The 20,000-nt window shown below is 47.5% G+C and overlaps 1 protein-coding gene across 3 annotated transcripts in view; it reads right to left on the reverse strand.

The window, feature by feature from the left end:
• The window catches only part of LOC133132819 (actin filament-associated protein 1-like 1), a 35,791-nt gene that overhangs the window by 9,726 nt on the left and 6,065 nt on the right, over nt 1-20,000 (reverse strand). For 2 of the 3 annotated variants that reach the window (XM_061248571.1, XM_061248569.1), the window contains exons 1-10: nt 12,776-12,999; nt 7,116-7,241; nt 6,421-6,501; nt 6,152-6,234; nt 5,463-5,574; nt 5,240-5,338; nt 4,192-4,403; nt 3,415-3,594; nt 2,310-2,396; nt 1,325-1,415 (exon numbers count right to left, since the gene is read on the reverse strand). In XM_061248571.1, coding sequence (XP_061104555.1) covers nt 1,325-1,415; nt 2,310-2,396; nt 3,415-3,594; nt 4,192-4,403; nt 5,240-5,338; nt 5,463-5,574; nt 6,152-6,234; nt 6,421-6,501; nt 7,116-7,241; nt 12,776-12,812 — 1,108 coding nt within the window. In that variant the 5' untranslated portion in view covers nt 12,813-12,999. Of the gene's footprint in view, nt 1-1,324; nt 1,416-2,309; nt 2,397-3,414; nt 3,595-4,191; nt 4,404-5,239; nt 5,339-5,462; nt 5,575-6,151; nt 6,235-6,420; nt 6,502-7,115; nt 7,242-12,775; nt 13,000-20,000 lie in introns of those variants that run through there. The other variant, XM_061248570.1, reaches the window with a different exon arrangement.

The following is a 20,000-nucleotide window of genomic DNA, read 5'->3' on the forward strand; positions in this document are numbered from 1 at the left end:
GCCGGGTTGATCCCACCCCAGTTCTGTCAAAGTGTCCCTAACCCCCAAATGCACCTGACGAGCTGGTTGGTGCCTTGCATGGTAGCCAATCGCCGTTGGTGTGTGAGTGTGTGTGTGAATGGGTGAATGAGAATCAATTGTACAGCGCTTTGGATAATTTACCGTTTAGAACAGGAGTCTTCAGCAGTTCTGTGCTGCGTTGGGAGATACTCACCCTTTTTCTGTTCTGTACACATTTGTGTGGCTATATGTGAGCTGCAACACATCTACACTTTTTTAACTGAATTATCTCAGCCTAGCACCTTGTGTCAGGTGAGGTGTATAATTATTTATATACCGAAATAAATCTGTGCCTTTAATAAAATTAATTAATTAATTTTCACAATGTACAGCTAACATCCTCAATTCCTCTGCTGCTGTAACAAGAACATGTCTTTGGCAATGAATACACATCATGGAACACAGTGTGCCTAATCCCAAAAAAAAGAAGTAATTTGTGCCATTTTAAAAATGAAATCTTTATTTCAAATAGAAGGCCTGTTTTGACCGTCTATGAATAGAAGGTTAAAACAGGCCCTCAAGAATAGCATACCAAACTGATAATAGAGTTGTCTGTTTTGTATGTCAGGCTCCACACACAGAATCTGCCCACCCCACGAATAAAAAGACATTTAGGAGGATGTTTTGTGACCCTGTAGCTGCAGACATTGTAAAGCCTTCGGAAGCGTTCTGAACGGGCACTTCCGCAGGTCACTTCCTGTCTTTGCCGGAGGATGACATCACAATAAGGCCTGAATGGCACCTGGGAAATGGCTTAGGGGGGGGGGGGGGGTTCCAAGTAGGAAAGCAGGCTTGGAGGCTCTTTACTTACAGAACTGTGTCTGTGAACCACACTTAAGACGACAAAGGGAAAGACACAATAAGACACACCCAAGCACTAAGACACACAGAAACACACACACGCACACATGCACACATATATACACGAACACATGCAGTCACACACAGACAGGCAAACACACACAGACACGCATGCATGCATGCACACACGCACAAACACACACACAGACACACACACACACACACAGTAGCTCAGACACACACACAGACACAGACACACACACACACACACAGTAGCTCAGACACACACACAGACACATGGACACACACACACACACACACACAGTAGCTCAGACACACACACAGACACAAACACACACACAGACACACACAAACACACACAGACACAGACACACACACACACACACAGTAGCTCAGACACACACACAGACACAGACACACACACAGTCACACGCACACTCACCGTGCTCACGGCTGTCTCGGGCGTGGCCAGTGGAGACTTCTCCCGTAGCCACACTGTCCGAGTCCGAGGTGTGTTTATCGGCCGACAGCCTCTGCAAGAAAGAGCGGCGTCACATTACAGTCAGAACCTACCCATAACCGCCACATAGAGAAACAACAGAACAGCCAGGACCGTCAGCGACGTGTGGGCTCAGTCTCCACATCAAGACAACAACAACATTACTCACCATAGCTACAAACAGGACACGTAAGCAAACAAACAGGCAACACAAACCCATCCAGCTTTCGAGTAACACCGCCACGGGGGAAACCCACACTAACACTTTCCACCCACGAAAACGCACCCAGAAACACGCCGCCTTCCAAAACCACTGCAACCTGAAATTTGCTACTCGCTCTCCTCTCCTTCGTTCCCCCCCCCCCGCCACAAAAAACAAGCTCTTCGACTGCGGTGTGCAGGAGGAAAAGCCATAATACGTGTCATCTTCCCTTTAACAAGTCATTTCTCCAAACCGATGTTACCTGCTACGGCATTTTGAGCAATTTACGGTCCTTAAGCGGACCTTTTAATCACACCCGGAGCCCGTGGTGCCGCAGACCGGGCCCTGGCCGTTACCCTGGGCGACGGTGTTTACGCTGCGCGTCGAGGGGAGCGGGCGTTGTGCTGAGGGCAGACGTGCGCTCATTACACCGGGGGAGTCGGGGAGAAGGGAGGAGGCCTGTCTCTCCAGCTGAGTGATTATCTTCTCTGTTTATCCCACACCGTTATTTACTGAGGCCCAAGAATGCACCGCGGGGAGACAGGCGGGGGCCGTGTTTGTCTTTCTAACCCCCCGGGGGGTGTCTGTACGAGGGGCGCGGCTTTGAAGACGTCCGTCTGCACCCCGCCGGACAGGGATGGCCCTGGATGCTGGGAAACGCACGCGTGCCACGCCAGGGCCGGCTTCCCACAATCCCCCGGTGTTAGCGGAGAATCCTGCGCTTACCTTCTCCAGTTCCAGCTTGCGGAGGATCATGGGAGAAGTGGACTCGTCCAATCCCACGGTTTCCTGGCTGCTCAGGTCACGGATCACCTGTGCGGCCGGGGGGAACAAATGACTCACAGTCATGCGACTCCCTTAAACTCATCCTCTATAAGAGAGATTCATACGAACCCAATAGTATACAGAAATACAGAACATACCCTGAGTGAATGGGTCTCAAACAGTGGTACAGTGCAACAGTAGATTAATTGATTGGGTTTATTTGATAATAAACCCAGTCATATGATACAACAACACAATACACAGATATATGACAGCATATGATACTTCATCTAGATAATCCAGATATCACAATAAAGTCACATTACGTATTTTATTGTGGTACAGAAGACTTGGCAGGGAGGCAGGCAGGAAAAGGGTGTAGCACGCTCATTCCACACTATGAGATCAACACATACTCAACATGTATACTCACTCAAAGCTGGCCCAAAGCAGTCACTTCCCTGATATTTTACTCCTAAGACAATTTTTCAACTGATTCTTAAAAATTGTGGTTCTGTCAGTAATACGGTGGAACAGCGGACAGCAAAATGCTCATTGTTAAATCAACTCTTACACATTGCACATACGGCCCCCATTGGATTCACATGTACTCTGCTTGAGTTGAATTAACACATACTGGACATTTACCCTGTTACCCTGCGCTGCAGTAAGAGGGCAGGTTGGACGACACAGCTCTGTGAGTTACCCTGAGCTGCAGTAAGGGGGCAGTTGGGACAGACTGTAGTTACCCTGTGCTGCAGAAAGGGGGCAGTTGGGACAGACTGTAGTTACCCTGAGCTGCAGTAAGGGGGCAGTTGGGACAGACACAGCAGCTGTAGTTACCCCGTGCTGCAGTAAGGGGGCAGTTGGGACAGACTGTAGTTACCCTGAGCTGCAGTAAGGGGGCAGTTGGGACAGACACAGCAGCTGTAGTTACCCTGAGCTGCAGTAAGGGGGCAGTTGGGACAGACTGTAGTTACCCTGAGCTGCAGTAAGGGGGCAGTTGGGACAGACTGTAGTTACCCTGAGCTGCAGTAAGGGGGCAGTTGGGACAGACTGTAGTTACCCTGAGCCAGCGTTCGGCCTGCTCCTTGCTCTGCACGGCCAGGATCAGGGCCTCGGCTCCGGGCAGGGAGAAACGCAGCTCGTGCTTCTTCCGCCGGCCGTCTTTGGGGACGTAGATGACGTTGCACAGGTTCAGCGGCAGGTCGATGTACGGGGTGTGGTCTTTGGAGCTCTTGTAGCACTGCAGCGACAGACACACTCGGTGAAACTGACTTATGAAAGGGCCAATCAAGGGTTAGCAAGCAGAGTACTGTATTTCTCATATGTCTGGACTACACAGGATCTCTTTCTTATTAAAATTATTGAGACTTATAAAGATAAAGTAACACACATCTCATCTCAGCAATGGTCAATCAGTCATATGTAGTACGAGTCATTGTGCTACCTCTTATCAATCAACGCACACATAGTTCGGTAGAGTTAAATGCACACACAGGTAAGACCCAAAGCAGAATTACAGGTAAACAAAAAACCTGATGGTCCTTAATCTATTATGCAAAAGGCTATTTTTGAGATTAAGTTATGAATGTTCTGTATATATTATTCCAGGACTGTCTGTAGTCTGCAGGTGAGCTTTTAAAACCCTTGTGTAGTCTTAACATTGTGTATACTCCCCTTGTCCTAAGGGTAAAAAAGAGATCATGTAGGTGGTTTTAGTGGCAAACATAGTGGCAGGTAATTTTTGACCCTTAAGACAACACAAGGGTTAAGTTAGAGGAGAAGGCCACAGAAGGCCGCTCTCCTGGAGCTCAGTCTGACGGACCGTCACACGACTCACCAGCAGCCGGTTGTCCCGGACGACGGTCAGCTGCTTGGCCCACTGGCCGAACCTCTTCTTCCTCAGGAGGAAGGCACAGATTCGGCAGTCCTTCACGGGGCCCATGGAGTTCTCCTCCGACGGCCACTGGTGCGTCATCTGCCGAGCCTTCGCCTCCTCGTCTTCCTCGTCGTACGACTCGTACGAGCTGCTCTGTGCATCCGAGTCGTTGTCTGGAACACAGACACACAGTCTTAGTTAGCCATCTTGTCAAAACAGGCTGTGGTACATGGCTTTTTGAGGAAGGGGCAGGCTTTTGGCTTAGCAGGGATCCTTAAATCTGGCCCTCGAAATCCAGCCCTGGTTTTCTTTCCTCCCAGGTAATTTACTGTACAAATTGTGCCGCTGATTGGCTAGACTGTCATCACACCTGACTCTCAGGTACAGGGAGGGTGGAAAATCAGAAGTTCTCAGCCCTTGAGGACCTTTGAGGAACAAGGCTGTATGACATCGGTTCCCATGAACCAGATCAGCCATCTTGTAGGTTTTTTCACTCCAAGCCTAATTTGGCACACCTGACTAATAAGCAGCTCAGTAAGATCTCAAGCTGTTGAATGAGGTGTGCTTTGTTGGGGTAGGGGCGACATTGGCTCTGGTGGTAAGAGCAGTTATCTAGCAGTCAGAGGGTTGCCGGTTCGATCCCCCGCCCGAGCTGTGTCGAAGTGTCCCTGAGCAAGACACCTAACCGTTAAATCTCCTGACAAGCTGGTTGGTGCCTTGCATGGCTGCCAATCGCCGTTGGCGTGTGTGTGTGAATGGGTGAATGAGAAGCATCAATTGTACAGCGCTTTGGATAAAGGCGCTATATAAATGCCAGCCATTTACCATTTACCAAAACCAACAAGATGGTAGATGTCCAGAAACTGGGTTTGCTAACCAAGCTCCAGCTATTGAATGAGGTGTGCTTTGTTAAGGTTGGAGTGAAAACCTGCAGGATTATAGATCTCCAGAAGCAGGGTGGGAAACCCCTGCTGCATAGCACAAGCACTGGTGCAGTGAGGGGACTTACAGGAGTTCTTGAGAGGCCCGTTCAAGCAGGTGGTGGGATAGTTGTTGTCTGCATCTTCGTAGTACCCGTCCTCGATAGAATTGGGGGGGCTGGAGCTGTCTGGTAAAGGTCAGGGTTGAAAGGTCACACAATCGCATCCCATCAGGCTCTTTGCTGGCAAAAGCTGTGGATATGATGAGTGGGGCTAGCAGTGCATTATGGGGAATGTAGTGTGGTTACGTACTGCGGGTGGTGATGTATTGGGGGGCTTTGCCTGGGCCGAGGGGCACCGCTTCCTCATAGTAGTCCTCCGGAGGGGGCGTGGTTGGCAGGGGAGGGGGTGTGACTGCTGGGCTCTAAAATAAAAAAGTGAAAAAGTGTGGAATCAGGTCTCTATCTTCACTGGGACAGAGTTTAGCAGTGTCCTGTAGCAACTCATCAATTCAAAGCACCCTAACATTAAAACTTAGAACCACAGCAACACAATTGTGTGTACTGCAAACTATAAAATAAGATGAAAAAAGTCCCTGAGGTGTGAGGCGTGAGCTTTGTGGCTAGCTGGCTGTCTGGATTGGAGCTTATCTCTATTACTGTGAGGTGAAACAGCCAGACATAAACACTCACACCATGAACACCACAAATATGCCACAACAGTGTTGGACTGAGTGATATAATCTCAAAAATGCAAACAGGTGCAGACACACAGTAAGACATGGCATAATTAGATTAGTTAATTAGACAAGTATAATAAGAGTGTCTGTATATTAGGCTTGAGGAGTGAATATAGAAATATCACATTATCACAGCTTAGCTGGATGTGCGCACTTATCCCTGGTTATGGGTATGCACTTTGTTGTACGTCGCTCTGGATAAGAGCGTCTGCCAAATGCCAATAATGTAATGTAATGTAATGGATGTTTAGATTTTGTTTACCGATTTTGACGGGGGTATTTCTGGTGTGGCTGGGGAGTCCTTTGGTTCTTCTGCAGTATCTTTGAGCTCCTGAAGGTCACAGTCTGATGAGGCAGGAGGTAATATTCATTAAATCATGAAAATATTACTGACTGCCCAGCTCATTTAATGCATTTTTTATTTTGTATCATACACTGTATGTGTTATACTACGATAGTATTTATATTTAAAGTTTGCAGTATGGTAATATACTCAGCGGAATCACATTTGGGACTTTGTTACTGACTTACCAAACTCTTCAAACAGGGACTCCACAAAGCTGGTCCCATTCCCATAGAGAGAAGTGTTCACATATATGTCCATTCCATTCACTGCCAGGGAAAAACATTCAAGAAAGAGATTTCTTCAGCGCTGAGAACAACAGGCTGCTGAACTGTAATATATTCCATTCCTTAATTGACACCCTTATTCACCCCTTATGCACTGAAATTGACTGGCTTCCATTTTAGCATTATTTTTCATCAGGATTTTTTTATCTGGTATAACAAGAGCATGACAAACAACCCACAGATCAGTGTATCCCCAGGTGCATTGTAGTATACTGGAGGTGAGCACTTCTTCTCACAAAAGGAATTTGCTGGTGTCAAAACATTTAGCCAGGGCAGGCAGAGCACAAGAAAAATGTTCCCCAAGACACTCTCTCTTGATCTCTCTTTCTCTCTCTGTCACTCTCTGTCTCCCCTCTCCCTCACACACTGTCACAGACACACACGCACGCACACACACACGCACGCACACGCAGACACACACACACACAAACACACTCAGACACACACACACACACGCACAAACACACTCAGACACACACACACACAAACACACTCAGACACACACACACACACACTGAGACACACACACACACACGCACACACACACACACAAACACACTCAGACACACACACACACACTCCTCCTCCTCTCTCACCTGAAGGCTGCATCTGCTTCAGCAGGCCTCTGACAGCAGCCTTCTTCTCCGCAGTCACTGGGCTCAGGGCCTCGTGGTCCAGCATCTTCAGAAGGACGTTCAGCTCTGACACCAGGTGCTCCATCACTGGGGGGAGCAGCGGTCATGGGTCAGAGGTCATTGTAGTACTGGTAATGGATAGTCATCAATACATCAGCAAGCTATCAAAGGCAGCAGTATTTCTTCTCTATCTCCACATAGGTCCCGGGAATGAATTGTTGTCTTCTGTAGGGGGACATGAGTTTCTGGTCTTAATTTCAAGAACCACATATTCAACTATTTTGTACATGCTGAAACATACACTACAAGGGACATTCAAACAATTTGTTTTCCCTGAAACATGTTCTTTGACACTTTATTCTGTCATGTCTAAAGAGGTTGTTGTATTTATTGTATTGATTGATCAATACATACTGTAGAGATACGTGATACGGTAACTAGAACAAGATCTCATATGACATCAATATCATCCTCAGAACTGGGAAAAGGCACTAGATTACATTCTATCCAGGTAGTTTAACAAAATGACTGGTGCTATGGCTATAAATACACTGAGAGTGGCTGTTTCAAAAGTTAAATAAACATGCAGAAACGAATTCTTTGCTAACTGCAACAGTTTTTACATGTGACTATTTCATTCAAGATAACAGCAGTTTTTAACAAAAAACAAAAAACTCCAAGAATTTGTGTATCCAGGTCAATTTCTGAGAAATGAATGAATCGTTGGATCATGCAATGGGCATTTACTGCTGGATTCAAAAGCAAATTTCTTCACCTGAGCATGGAGCCCCTTCAGTTTAAATATTACTGTCTCTGTTAGTCTAGAAAAGAGCTTCAAAGGAAAACGCTCAAAGACTTAGAGACAGTACCAGCACCTATAGCCTATACTGGCAGAATTCCCATCGGTGATTCCTGATCTTAGATCCCCTGCTACCCTCAAAATCCCCAGACACAGCAAAGTGGCGTAAGATCCCCGATTCCTGTAATTCCAGAGCTGTCTTTCTCACCATGACAACCGGAGCGTTGGCCTCCAGCCTTAATGACCGGCCGCACGCTCCGAGGCCACATTCCGGGACATTAGATCCGCACATTCCCGCTGCATTTGGCCCCGGCTTTTCCAGCCAAAGTGAACGTCCTCCCTTCTGCGTGTCGCCAAAATTCCAAATCGCAGGTTTAAAGACCCGTCAAGTGCGCCGAGGCACACGGCGCTGTTCCCGGGGTCGAGGGTCAACGTGCTCACTTCAGGTCATTTAATTTCGATGTTCTCTACAGTGAGTGAAGTGAACAGAGAGGCGTGCGAGTGCTCGTCTCCCGTGGCCCATAAACTCAAAGAGAACCCGCGGTGTGATTTGTTGGGAGTTGTTTCCTTACATAATCAGAGTCAGAGGTCGAAGGTCATGCCACGGGCGCGAGAGCAAACATCTGCGGAATCTATAGTATGCTTGTGACATAACCGCCTTACGTATGTTATTATTTTGTTTGATTCCTTCCACTAAATGGTGGAAGACATTGATCCCCCAGTGAACTGTTCCAGGCTACACAGCTGAAATGCTAATAATGCTAATCCAGCTACAGCTTGAAACAACTGGTTTCAGACAAGCTTCCAGCACTAGCTGGTTGTCCAGCTCATACCCGGCAAGACCATCTTATCACCAGCTCAATTTTCAAGCTGGTCTAGCTGGGTATGAGTTGGTCAGCCAGCTAGTGCTGGTCGCTTGTCTGTCAACCAGTTACAAGCTGTTTCAAAACACAGCTTCAGCTGGTCAAACCATGTCAAGCTGAGAGCTGGCCTGAAGTGGTCAATTAGCTAAACCATGTCGAGCTACCAGCTGTTTAAAAACTGGAGCTGTTTTTTTCAGCAGTTGTAAAAGAGCGTCTGCTACATTAATGAATGTAACAGAGAAATATTACAGAGCGGGATTCCCCCAGTCTGGGCCGACTGCTGACCTCCAGCTCCGGAGGCCCAGCGGACAGACTGACTCCACAGGGCCGGAGGGATGAAATTCTCCACTGGACATCTGGAAAACTTGGCACACTGGCCAGCAGAGGGGAAAACCCTGCCAAAAACATCTACGCTGGGGCCCGAGCTCTTAATGGAACTAATAAGCAATCTTAGACTTCTACCCCGTTTCTGTTCCGGACGAGAAACCCAGCAGAATAAACAATGGAGCTGTCTATTCCTGGAGTTCCCTGTACCTCCACTATGAAAGAAGCGGTCAGCCTTCCCAAAACAACTGCCTGGACTGCAGAACAGCACCTTGGACCAACAGCCACATCCTTCCACAGCTGTATTATCATATATAATATATTAATGATAAAAAACAACTATAATAATTATTGCAGCATGTTTCCCCTCAGTCAGATTTCCATTTCAATTACTGATGAAATTCGATGCGTGATTCAGAGGTTTGTTTGTTTTTTAGTTCTTGATGTACTGGTGTGAAACAAAGTTCTACCTTTCCCCCATTCCCTCAACTTGTAAGAGGTAGTAGAACCTCAATACTAAGACATTGCTTGTTCAGCACCAAACCTGAATACATTTTTGTGAAGCTCACTTGCTATCCTGTTGATTGAAATAGATGAAATATTCATTTGTAGGTGATCCGACACATGAGACAAACCTTTCCCAAAGACACTCAGCCGGCCCAAACCCGGCGGATGAATTCTGGGACCACAGTTTCTTTCTCTATCCTCCATTCCCCAAATGGAAACTTCTAGAGTTCAACAGTCAGCTCGAGTTCACACTAGAGCACCCACCTAAAGCAACTGGAGCTCCACTCCCTAGTTCCCCTGTCTCGCTAATGTGGGGGTGAGAGATCTTGATCATAACCCAAAGCTCTTAGCTCAGTGTCTTTGTGTACAGAATATGAGTCCAAAATTCCCTGCTCCTACCCCATCGGCTGCCCCACCCTGTCAGGAACATCTAGGCCAAGCAAGCACTTTAATTACTAACAGTACAGAACGGCCGGCTGCAACTGGGTCAGACTGGCTGTACTGAAGGGGAGATGGTTCTGGGATCCAGGGATAATAATCCTCCAATCTGGCAACCCACCCCCACCTGTCTCCAGCTGCTCTGGGGTGTTGGTGAGATCCGGGGATTCGGCAGCTTGTAAACAGCCGGTAACCGTTTCTGTCTATTCAGAAATCGTACGTCCGGTCCAGCAAGCGATGAGCAATGGCCTAAAAATTGAGGTTTACAGTACAAAAAGGTTGATAAAACCACCTTGTGTATGAATGAATAAATTAATGAATTAATGTCTGTATGTGTGTGTGAGCGAGAGTGCTTGTAAATGTGTGTGAGACAGAGTGTGCGCGCGTGTGTGTGTGGCAGCAAATGGAAGACTGCTCATGTAATTTACAGTGCTGAGGGTGTCAGAATCCATCACTCTCTGCTTCCATTAGTTACGAACAGACAAATCATCCCTACACGCGGGCCACATTCACCTGCAGATCACACGCCCAAGCTGACATCTGGACGAGACTAATGGAGTCGCCAGGAGCAAAGAGGCTGCTGGGATATGAGAAATGCAGAGAGCTGAATCCTGCTTCAGAAAGACCAGATAATCGTCCCTCACCCTAGCAAACATGCTGAGACATGGAGCTAAGGCTCTGCCCGTAACATCTGACATCACTTCCTGTAGTGTAGCATGTACTCGGAGAAGAGAGAGCTAATCTGTCTGTCTCAACTGTTTCTGATGATTCACTCAGTGAGCACTTAGTAGGGAGACTTTATTTTTTAGACTTATTTAGTCTTCTGCTGCTCTAGCCTATCCACTTAGAGGTTTGACCCGTTGTGTGTTCAGAGATGCTGTTCTGCATACCACTATGTAATGCGTGGTTACTGTCAACTTCCTGTCAGCTTTGACCAGTCTGGCCCTTCTCCTCTGACCTCTCTCATTAACGACGCGTTTCTGCCCGCAAAACCGCTGCTCACTGGATGTTTTTTGTTTTTCGCACCATTCCCTGCAAACTCTAGAGACTGTTGTGCAACTATATTTCTATACTTCCATGGAGAGCAAACGTTGCTCCCTTTTCTGCACCAACCAACCACATACCATAGCGCCAGATTTAGGAGCCATGAAAATCCTCATCCTCATTCCAGCCGTTAACCGGCTGCAAGTCCCTGCAAGCGCTCCCTCCACCACACCGCAAGGCACCGGGTGGAGACTATTCCTGATTATTTTGACAAGCAGAGGCACCAGGCTCCGTGTTATCTACAGCAACACCTGCAGTGGGGCTTTCCCTAAAGCCAAGTGAGAGTGCGGGTCAGCACAACATCAAGGTCTCTCAACCGCCAAACCCCCCGTCTGGGAGAGGAACACATGTGGCTCGTTCTGATAACATCGGCTCCGAAAACCTCCCGGCAGGACCCAGGGATGAAAGGAGGAGGGCAAAGCCCAGTCCCGTAAACACTCAGATGGGGATCTTCGGGCTACCTGTAGTTCAGTCCAGATTAGCCGCCCGCTGAGGTTTGTTGGTCCTGCCACATGTAATCAGTTCAACATGGTTCTGGTCTGTTTTGTTAGCTCGGACGTTTGTTGTTTTTCATCCGTCCTCTCTTCCCCCCTCCACACCCCTTCCAGCCAGATCAAAACAAACCCTACTGGTTACCCGTTTGAATACTACCATCCCCCGAGTCGCCTCCATCTCCGGCCGGCTTGAGGAAAAAGGGCTCGTTCCTGGGAGGGTGTCCTTAAAACACCAAGCGTGTACGCCTTTCTCTTGGACTGACTTTAAAGACAGAAAATAAGCTTCGTAATGCGTCTGAACACTTTTTTGTTCACTCACCCTTAGCTTTCTAAAAGTTGGCCCCCAAAAACCCATCAACACCCCCCACCTCACAAAGAACACGCATTAATGTTCTGTTTTCATTTTGTCAAACAAATTTTCAGTCCTCCAATAATACAGAAAAAATAATTTGAGAAATCTGATTGCATTTCTACGGAAAACAAAAACGACCTAAATAATGTCAACACCATGATATATGATATGATTTACAGTATTATTGACTTCTGTTACAACCACTGTTTACAAGAACCCAGGAGAAGGCTCACGTGAAACTTAATGTGATCTTTAGTGTGAAGATTGAACAGATTAATGATGAAGGCAGTGTAGAGCAAACCCTTGACATCTTGACATTTGTACAACGCCATACGACCAATGGTAACATGGTAAACACCAACCCTATACTACAGCAAGAAGTGTACTATGCTATGTGTGTCTGTCGTAATGACTGACATCCCAGATCATTGCTACAAGCACATTCTGTCATAGGAACAGATTCCCATCACTTTTCCGGAACCAAAAAACTACCAGATTCCTTCTCCAAATTGGAGGCTAATCCAAACAGAGCAATAAGTACTAGCTATTGAAAATATGAAAAAATATGAATATTTGAATATATATATATATATATGACTGCACACAGACAGACACACACATGCTTTGCAAAGGGATCTATGAAAAGCGTAAATTGACTCTGGTCAGTTCCAGTTTACGAGCATGAACGGCAGACATCCATACCCAATTAAGATCTGACACATCTGTCCCAGAATCCCCCCTGAGTACGATGCTGCCATCCGAGAAGCAGATTAAAAAAATGCTGAAAATTCACTACGTACCCGTGGCAACAGCTGAGGAGGAAGAGAATCCCACCATTTTCCAAAAAAAAGTGTTAATGGAGCTCGCAGATCGCCCGCGATTCTCTCCGCCTGGCTCGTCCACTTGGCTCTTCCACACAGTGCAGAATGTGGTGTCACTTTACCCCTCTCTTGCTGCAATCACTCTCTCTTTCCCTCCTCTTGTGTGTTACAGGGAAGGGTTTCTGGGTCATTAACTTTATAAGAGTTTCTCTCCCTCTCTCTGCCTTTCTCTCCCTCACCCTCTCTCTATCGCTCGCCCTCTCTCTATCTTTCTCCCCCTCCCTCTATCCCGCTCCCCACTCTCTCTATCCCTGTCCCTCTCTCTTTCACACTATCTATCTCTCTCCCTCCCACTCTCTATTGCTCTCACCCTCTCTCTATCTTTCTCCCCCTCCCTCTCTCTCTCCCTCTTCCCCCTCTCTCTATCTCTGCCCCTCTCCCTCTCACGCTTTCTATCTCTCTCCCTCCCACTCTATATTGCTCTCACCCTCTCTCTATCTTTCTCCCCCTCTCTCTCTCCCTCTTCCCCCTCTCTCTATCCCTGTCCCTCTCTCTTTCACACTTTCTATCTCTCTCCCTCCCACTCTCTATTGCTCTTACCCTCTATCTTTCTCCCCCTCCCTCTCTCTCTCTTCCCCCTCTCTCTATCTCTGCCCCTCTCCCTTTCACGCTTTCTATCTCTCTCCCTCCCTGTCTTTTTCTCTCCTTCTCCTGTTGCACATAGATACTGAGGGATGATCTGGAGCTTGGAGGATACACACTTTCACACACTCTCACCTCCCATTTTCTTCACTCCTGTGTCCGCATGTCCTTTCTTTCCTTCTCTCACTCCTAATCCCGCTCTCTCCCTCTTTATTCCCCTCTCCCTGTCTCTCCCTCCTCGCCCCCCCCCCCCTCTCTTGATCTTCTCTGAGGTTTCTGTCTCCAGCAGACTGGCCACCCACCCATCACCCCATAGCTCTCAGAAAAAAGATGTAGGACAAGAAGGAGATTTAAAAAAATAGAGAAATTGCTTCTCAAACAGGTGGTTTATGCAGTACAGCAGAGTTACAGACTCAGAGAAGGGCCCTGAAATGCATCCCAGTCCTGACTCATAGCACATTTTCGGGGGGAAACCACCACTGAAGTGTGTTCTGCCTTGTAGTTTTTTGTAAATCCTATGTTCTTGGCCACTGCCAGAAAGCTCTTTGGTTTCCGCGAGAGCAGAGGAAACGCTCTGAAAAAGCAGAGCGGTGGTTTTGAGGCACTTAAACGGACACACATGGACAACAGGCCAGGGGAGATGAGGCTTTGATAGAGAAGGGCAAGGGCGTAATAACAAATGAGTGCTTTTTATTTTATTCTTTTTATTTCTAATCGATTCCTATTCACAGTGAACTAGTGTTGAAATTCAAGACGCACACAAAATCCAGTTTCAAAGTGACAATTACAAGAACGTATGACCGCTACAACCGTCACATTATTGGACCCATTCCGGAATGTCATTATGCTTTTACTTTAGGGATTTGCTCATGGCTTTTGTGCTTATGAAACTGCTAATGGTTTCCTCCCAGGAAGAGTAGAGATAAACAAGCCAATGTGACAGACCTCCAGCCAAGCTAACTGCCATGAGGAAACTGCCCATGGACCATATTTATTTCATAACGGAACAGCCACCACCAAGACGACCTGAACCTGATCAATACTCGGAAGGGAGGAAACTTATGTCACTACTGGAAGTGGTTTTGATTGGTCTGTGAGGGGGAGTGTTTCCTCTGGACAAAGCACAAATCCAATGCCTCATTAAACCAAGGTCAAAGCTCACGACTCACCTCGGTAAAAAATTATCTCCCATTGGCCCGTCTGAAAGAGCAGGGCTGTTAACCTGTGTGTCCCGGGAATGCTCCCAAATATGCTGAATATTACTCATATTTATGCTCATTATTACTGGTCTACAGTGTAGCTGACTGACTAGGCATCGTCTAGTCGCCTTGATTGAGTTTTAAGTGGATCGCTGCAGGAAAACAAAGCTTCAATATCGAAGCTGAGATATTGTGATAATGTGCTATATTGGATTATAGGGCTAATCTGTTATGAATTTGGTATTTTAATATGTTAATTAATGACCACTCTGCACAGCTGTCTCCAACTGCTTATGAAATACCATATATAAATGGATTTTGCTCTCCTGATGAGACGTTTCCAGGTAATGCCTGGGTCTTTTTGTTCTGAATGCCTTTTAGACCATATATTCTTCAGAGGGTTGTGATTATCTCTTACCATACCTCACCAGGTATGTCATCGGACCTAAAACAAGTAGCTAAGCAAACAGAAATCTTTCAAATAGACTACTACTGCTACTATTACTACTTTCACAATACTTAAAACAACAAAAAACAAAAAATATCACCAATCATGATTGGCCACTGTACGCAGAAAGGAAAGCTCTGTAACTACGGTATAACCTGGTGAACCCAGCCAGCTATCCGCCAATATAACACCCACACAAACCAGCGGGTCAACCTAACCTCTCCTCTCATCCTGTGGCTTCATGGGAAAAAATGCCCAATCACCCAGATACACCTTTCAGCGCAGGAAACCGATCACATCTGGAGTAGACGTTAAGCTTTTCTTTATTCATTATTCCCAGATGTGTGATTAGATCTGACATGTGAAAGAGCTGGATCCCACAGTAGCTGGTGACTGAAAATATTAGGATCTGTTATCACACACATAACTAAGCCTCAGAGAGTAAAATAATGATATGGGGATGATAAACTATCTATCAGCCCTAAAAAACCCCTGAGCTGTGAAAATCCATGCTCTTAAAAACACTAATTCAATTATGGGCAATTTCTCTTTTTTAGAAAGAATGTCGCTGGGAAATGACAGATGCGGGCCAGTTCTCTAGAAGATCAGGTTGACAGTCTCAGCCACACAGGTGGTCTACAAGTGAGAACACACTCCCGTTCCGTGCAAATGCTCTTGGGATAACCGGCCCGCTCTCTCTCTAGCTGTGCAATGCTGGGGGACTGGCCTGACTTTTTTGTAGCGGCTTCAGGGTTAAGTGCCGCACGCTAACAAATGGCAGCCTCCAGAGTATACAGTGCGAAGGAGGGTCAGCCATTATCTGGCCATTCATTAAAGACACCTTCCCACTCGCATTCCGCTAGCCGCGCGCGTTTCTCGCTCTGTTTCACGCGCCTCGCCATTCGAACGCTTCCCCGTGTTCCTCCAGGAAGCCGGGCAGGGAGAGGAAACAATAGAAGAAGTAGGGCAGCCAAGAAAGAAAAAAAAACACACACAGAAAAAGGGAGTGTGCTGTGGACCCCTCAGAGAGTGGGATGTGGGATGTGGGAAGGGGGGGGGGGGGGGGGCTCGGGGGGAAGTGGGTTGAAGACAGGATTGGGGCGCAGTACTCCTATGTGTGTGTGTGAGTGTGTGTGTGTGTGCATGTGTCTGTATGTGTGTCTATGTGTCTGAGCGTTTGTGTGTGAGTGTGTATGTGTCTCTATGTGTGCTTGTGTGTGTCTGTATGTGTGCATGTACATGTGTGTATCTGTGTGAGTGTGTGAGTGTCTGTTTGTGTGTGTCTGCGTGTGTGTGCATGTCTGTGTGTGTGTATGTGTGCGTGTACGTGTGTGAGTGTGTATCTGTGTGAGTGTGTGTGTGTGTGTCTGTATTTGTGTGTATGTGTGTGTGTCTGTGTGTGTGTACAGTATGTGTGTGCGTGTACGTGTGTGTGTGTGTGTGTGTACAGTATGTGTGTGTGTGTACGTGTGTGTGTGTGTGTGTGTGTGTGTGTGTACAGTATGTGTGTGCGTGTATGAGTGTGTGTGTGAGAAATCTCAGTCAGAGGCGAGCCCCACCCTGCTTCCTCAGCCGCCCCCGTTCCCAGGTAACACCCAGCGCCCAGAGACCGCCCCACCCCGACAGAGCAGTGCTTGGGGTCGCTGGGCCCTGCCGGCCCGGGCTGTGATTGGCTCCCTCTGCTCATCCTGCCAGGCCTTCCTGTGATCCAGCCCTGCGACCTTTGACCCTCCCAGTGGCGCTGTGAGTTCACACAATACTTATGGAATTTCGGGTGTGACCAACAGCCCAGTTCTGCTCATCATCAAACGCAGATGCACACACACACACACACACACACCCTTATGCACACACATGCACATACACACATACAACGCACATGTGCACAGACACACACAAGCATGTACTCACGTGCAAACACACATGCGCTAACATGAACACATATATTCACACATGCAAAAACGAACACTCACACACACAAGCACACAGACACACACACATTTTCCCCACACACATTCCTTCCATGAAGCGATTGTCTCAGGATCTACAGGATATTATACGGCCTAACACCCCATCCCTGATTGTCCTCCATCTCCCTCCCAAACGTGTAATTTCTCTCTGTGGTGAAAAAGACTGTAGGCAGCATGCTTGCTGACGCCATGCTTGCACAATTTAAGAGTCCTTGCACAATATCTTAATTTCAGAATGAAATTGCAGCAGTGAAAACCAATTTTTTTCCTGGCTGATAATTAGAAAAATACAAACTGGATAGCGGATACTACGCAGGCAAGCTTTTCACATGAGACGAACTGTTTTTTTTTAAGAGCTGTTCACTCGGGGTCTTTCATGCAGAACAATACTGCATTGTTCATGCGAGGGCCAGAATTAGCAAATGACGTAACCCGCCCCCCCCCCCCCCCCCCCCCCAAAAAAAAAAAAACACAATAAGATACCAGATAATGAATGGTAGAGCATTTACTGAAAACAACACAAAGAAGACAAACAAGGAAAACAAACAAACCCAAAAGTATAGGTTTGCCATACAGTCCAGAGGCATTGTGGGTAAAAGGATATGTGTTCCAGCTGGGGTTTCCTGTCTGAACTGATGATAGCATACCAGCATATCAGCAGCCTTCTGCTTCCTACTCACTCCCCCCCACCCCCCTGAAAAAAACAAACTCTGTTCTTTCCGTTCTCCATGTACCCCAATCACTCCCAGCTCGGTCACTCAAACACAGCTGGACTAATTTAGTCTCTGTGATGGTACACCACAGCTTGTCCTCTGTCTGTCTCACTGTTCTCTGCTTCAGGACTGGTTATTATATCTGTGTATGTCTCAAGCATGCGTTGATGGGGGCTATGTGTGGATGGGTGGGAACTACAGAGTTCACTATGTATCGGGTCAATGCCAGTACCATCCAGTAGGGGGAGACCAGGAGTCTCCAGGCAGTGCTTCCTGCTTACGATGACTGCATGGCTGTGTTCGAAAGCACATACTACTACAGCCTACCACTCCAACGACATTTCAATGAAAATCACCCTGAAGTTTAGGTAGAGTAGTATGCTAGTATGCAGTTGTCTTTGGACTGTGGGAGGGAATCACTATATCTGAAGGTACCCCAAAAGCATGCGCCCACAAGGAGAGTGTGAGAACACACACCAGAGGCCGTGCAAAGCGAGACAGCACCACCCCATGCCAAATTATCTGCTCTTATGCTATCCTTTGCCAAATAGGCTCTTATTCTGGCTGGGAGCATGGTGTCTTTGACGGCAGAGAATAGAACATATGTGCTCAATAGCAGAACGTGCCAAACCCTCCACATCATTAACACTATAGCAATCACCTGTCCTCCGGTGCTTATTAGTCTCCTTCAGTGTATGTTTTAGTTTTCGCTCAGCTCGATTATTCCTTCCAATTTCAATTTATTTGACTCAGCACATGGATCAGCAGCTGGTCAGTGTCCTAGGATCGTTTTCTCTCATCCAATGAGAAACACACACACACAACACCCTTCCTGTTGGCTTTGCAAGAGGCAGGAAATGGAATATCCAGGTTAATTTTCGGTTCCTGCTATGTCTTACCACGCTCATGTCAGAAGCTATATTTTAGCGTGGAGCTCGGCTGGCAGTTTGAAACGCTCACAGCATGAGGAGGATGGGGCTTCCCAAACACAGCCCTGGACTGGGGCAGCCGTGGGTCTGTGGGCCAAAATGGCCGCCTGAGGAGCTGGTATGAAGGGAAGAGAGGATGACGCCATTGGCGTTGGAGCAATAATCGGCCTCAGTCAAGGGGGGTCAACAGGACACGGACAGCCAGTCCTCCCAACCACCCCCTTCTGAAACACACACACACCGGACGCAGGACAGAGGAAGAAAACTCATCGCCACTGGAATAGAACTTCCTCCTCCCCCAAACTCCTGCCCCTCTCTACATCCTCATACGTGTTCAGGGTTTGAGATGTTGTATGAATCCTCGTCTTCTGGGACACTCTCTCTCCGAAACGTTGCCAACAGCAACGGACGATATCCTTCCTGTTCATCAGAACGGATGTAGTACAGCAGGACTAGAGTAACACGAGACACAACTAGAACAACTAAGCACAGAAAGTCCAGCGGGCGGTGGGGGTGACGTACAGGGACTGGTGAGAGGGGCTCTAACACTGGCAGTTACACCCCACGGTCCCGATGAGTCATCCGTCCCCACCCTGGATGCTCTTGATGTGCTCTCAGAGGTCAGGGGAGGACTGAGACATGGCACCGAAGCACACTTCCGCGACTGACAAGGTACGAGCGGGACAGGAAGTGACCCGGCCCGGGCCTCAGACCAGTACGCAGGTCAGTGTTAGCCACTGTTGCTTAGCGATCAGCACTCTTTATTTCCACTGGAAGCTGGTCAAGGACGCTGCTTTAGAGTACGCGCTCCGACACAAAGGCCCACTTCAGCTCCTCTATCACAATCCATCGTATCGTCTTTCCAAACCCCCATGACCTCACTCCTCAGCAATGTCTCAGAGAAACGCGGCGGACATTCACATTTTATTTTTATAAAGAGACAAAGCCGGGCCTTGTGAGCGATCGTCGGCTATTGTGAACGGTCAAAGAGTAACGCCTTTGTCCGTCTCAGAGGGTATTTATAGACGTGCGCCTGCACCCGGGGAATATTGGCAAGAGGAGGCGAGATTCAGAGTGTAGGAGAGAGAGACTTCCTGAGCCTTGACCCTGAGTCTGCACTTAGCGGCCAATCAAGAGAGAGCTCTGACCCTGAGTCTGCCCTTAGCGGCCAATCAAGAGAGAGCTCTGACCCTGAGTCTGCTCTTAGTGGCCAATCAAAAGACAGTTCTGACTCTGTGTCTGCTCTTTGCGGCCAATCAAGAGAGAGCAATGACCTGTTGTCAGCTCTTAGCGGCCAATCACA

The sequence above is a fragment of the Conger conger genome, chromosome 7 (assembly GCF_963514075.1).
Source record: "Conger conger chromosome 7, fConCon1.1, whole genome shotgun sequence".
Taxonomy (NCBI): Eukaryota; Metazoa; Chordata; class Actinopteri; order Anguilliformes; family Congridae; genus Conger; species Conger conger.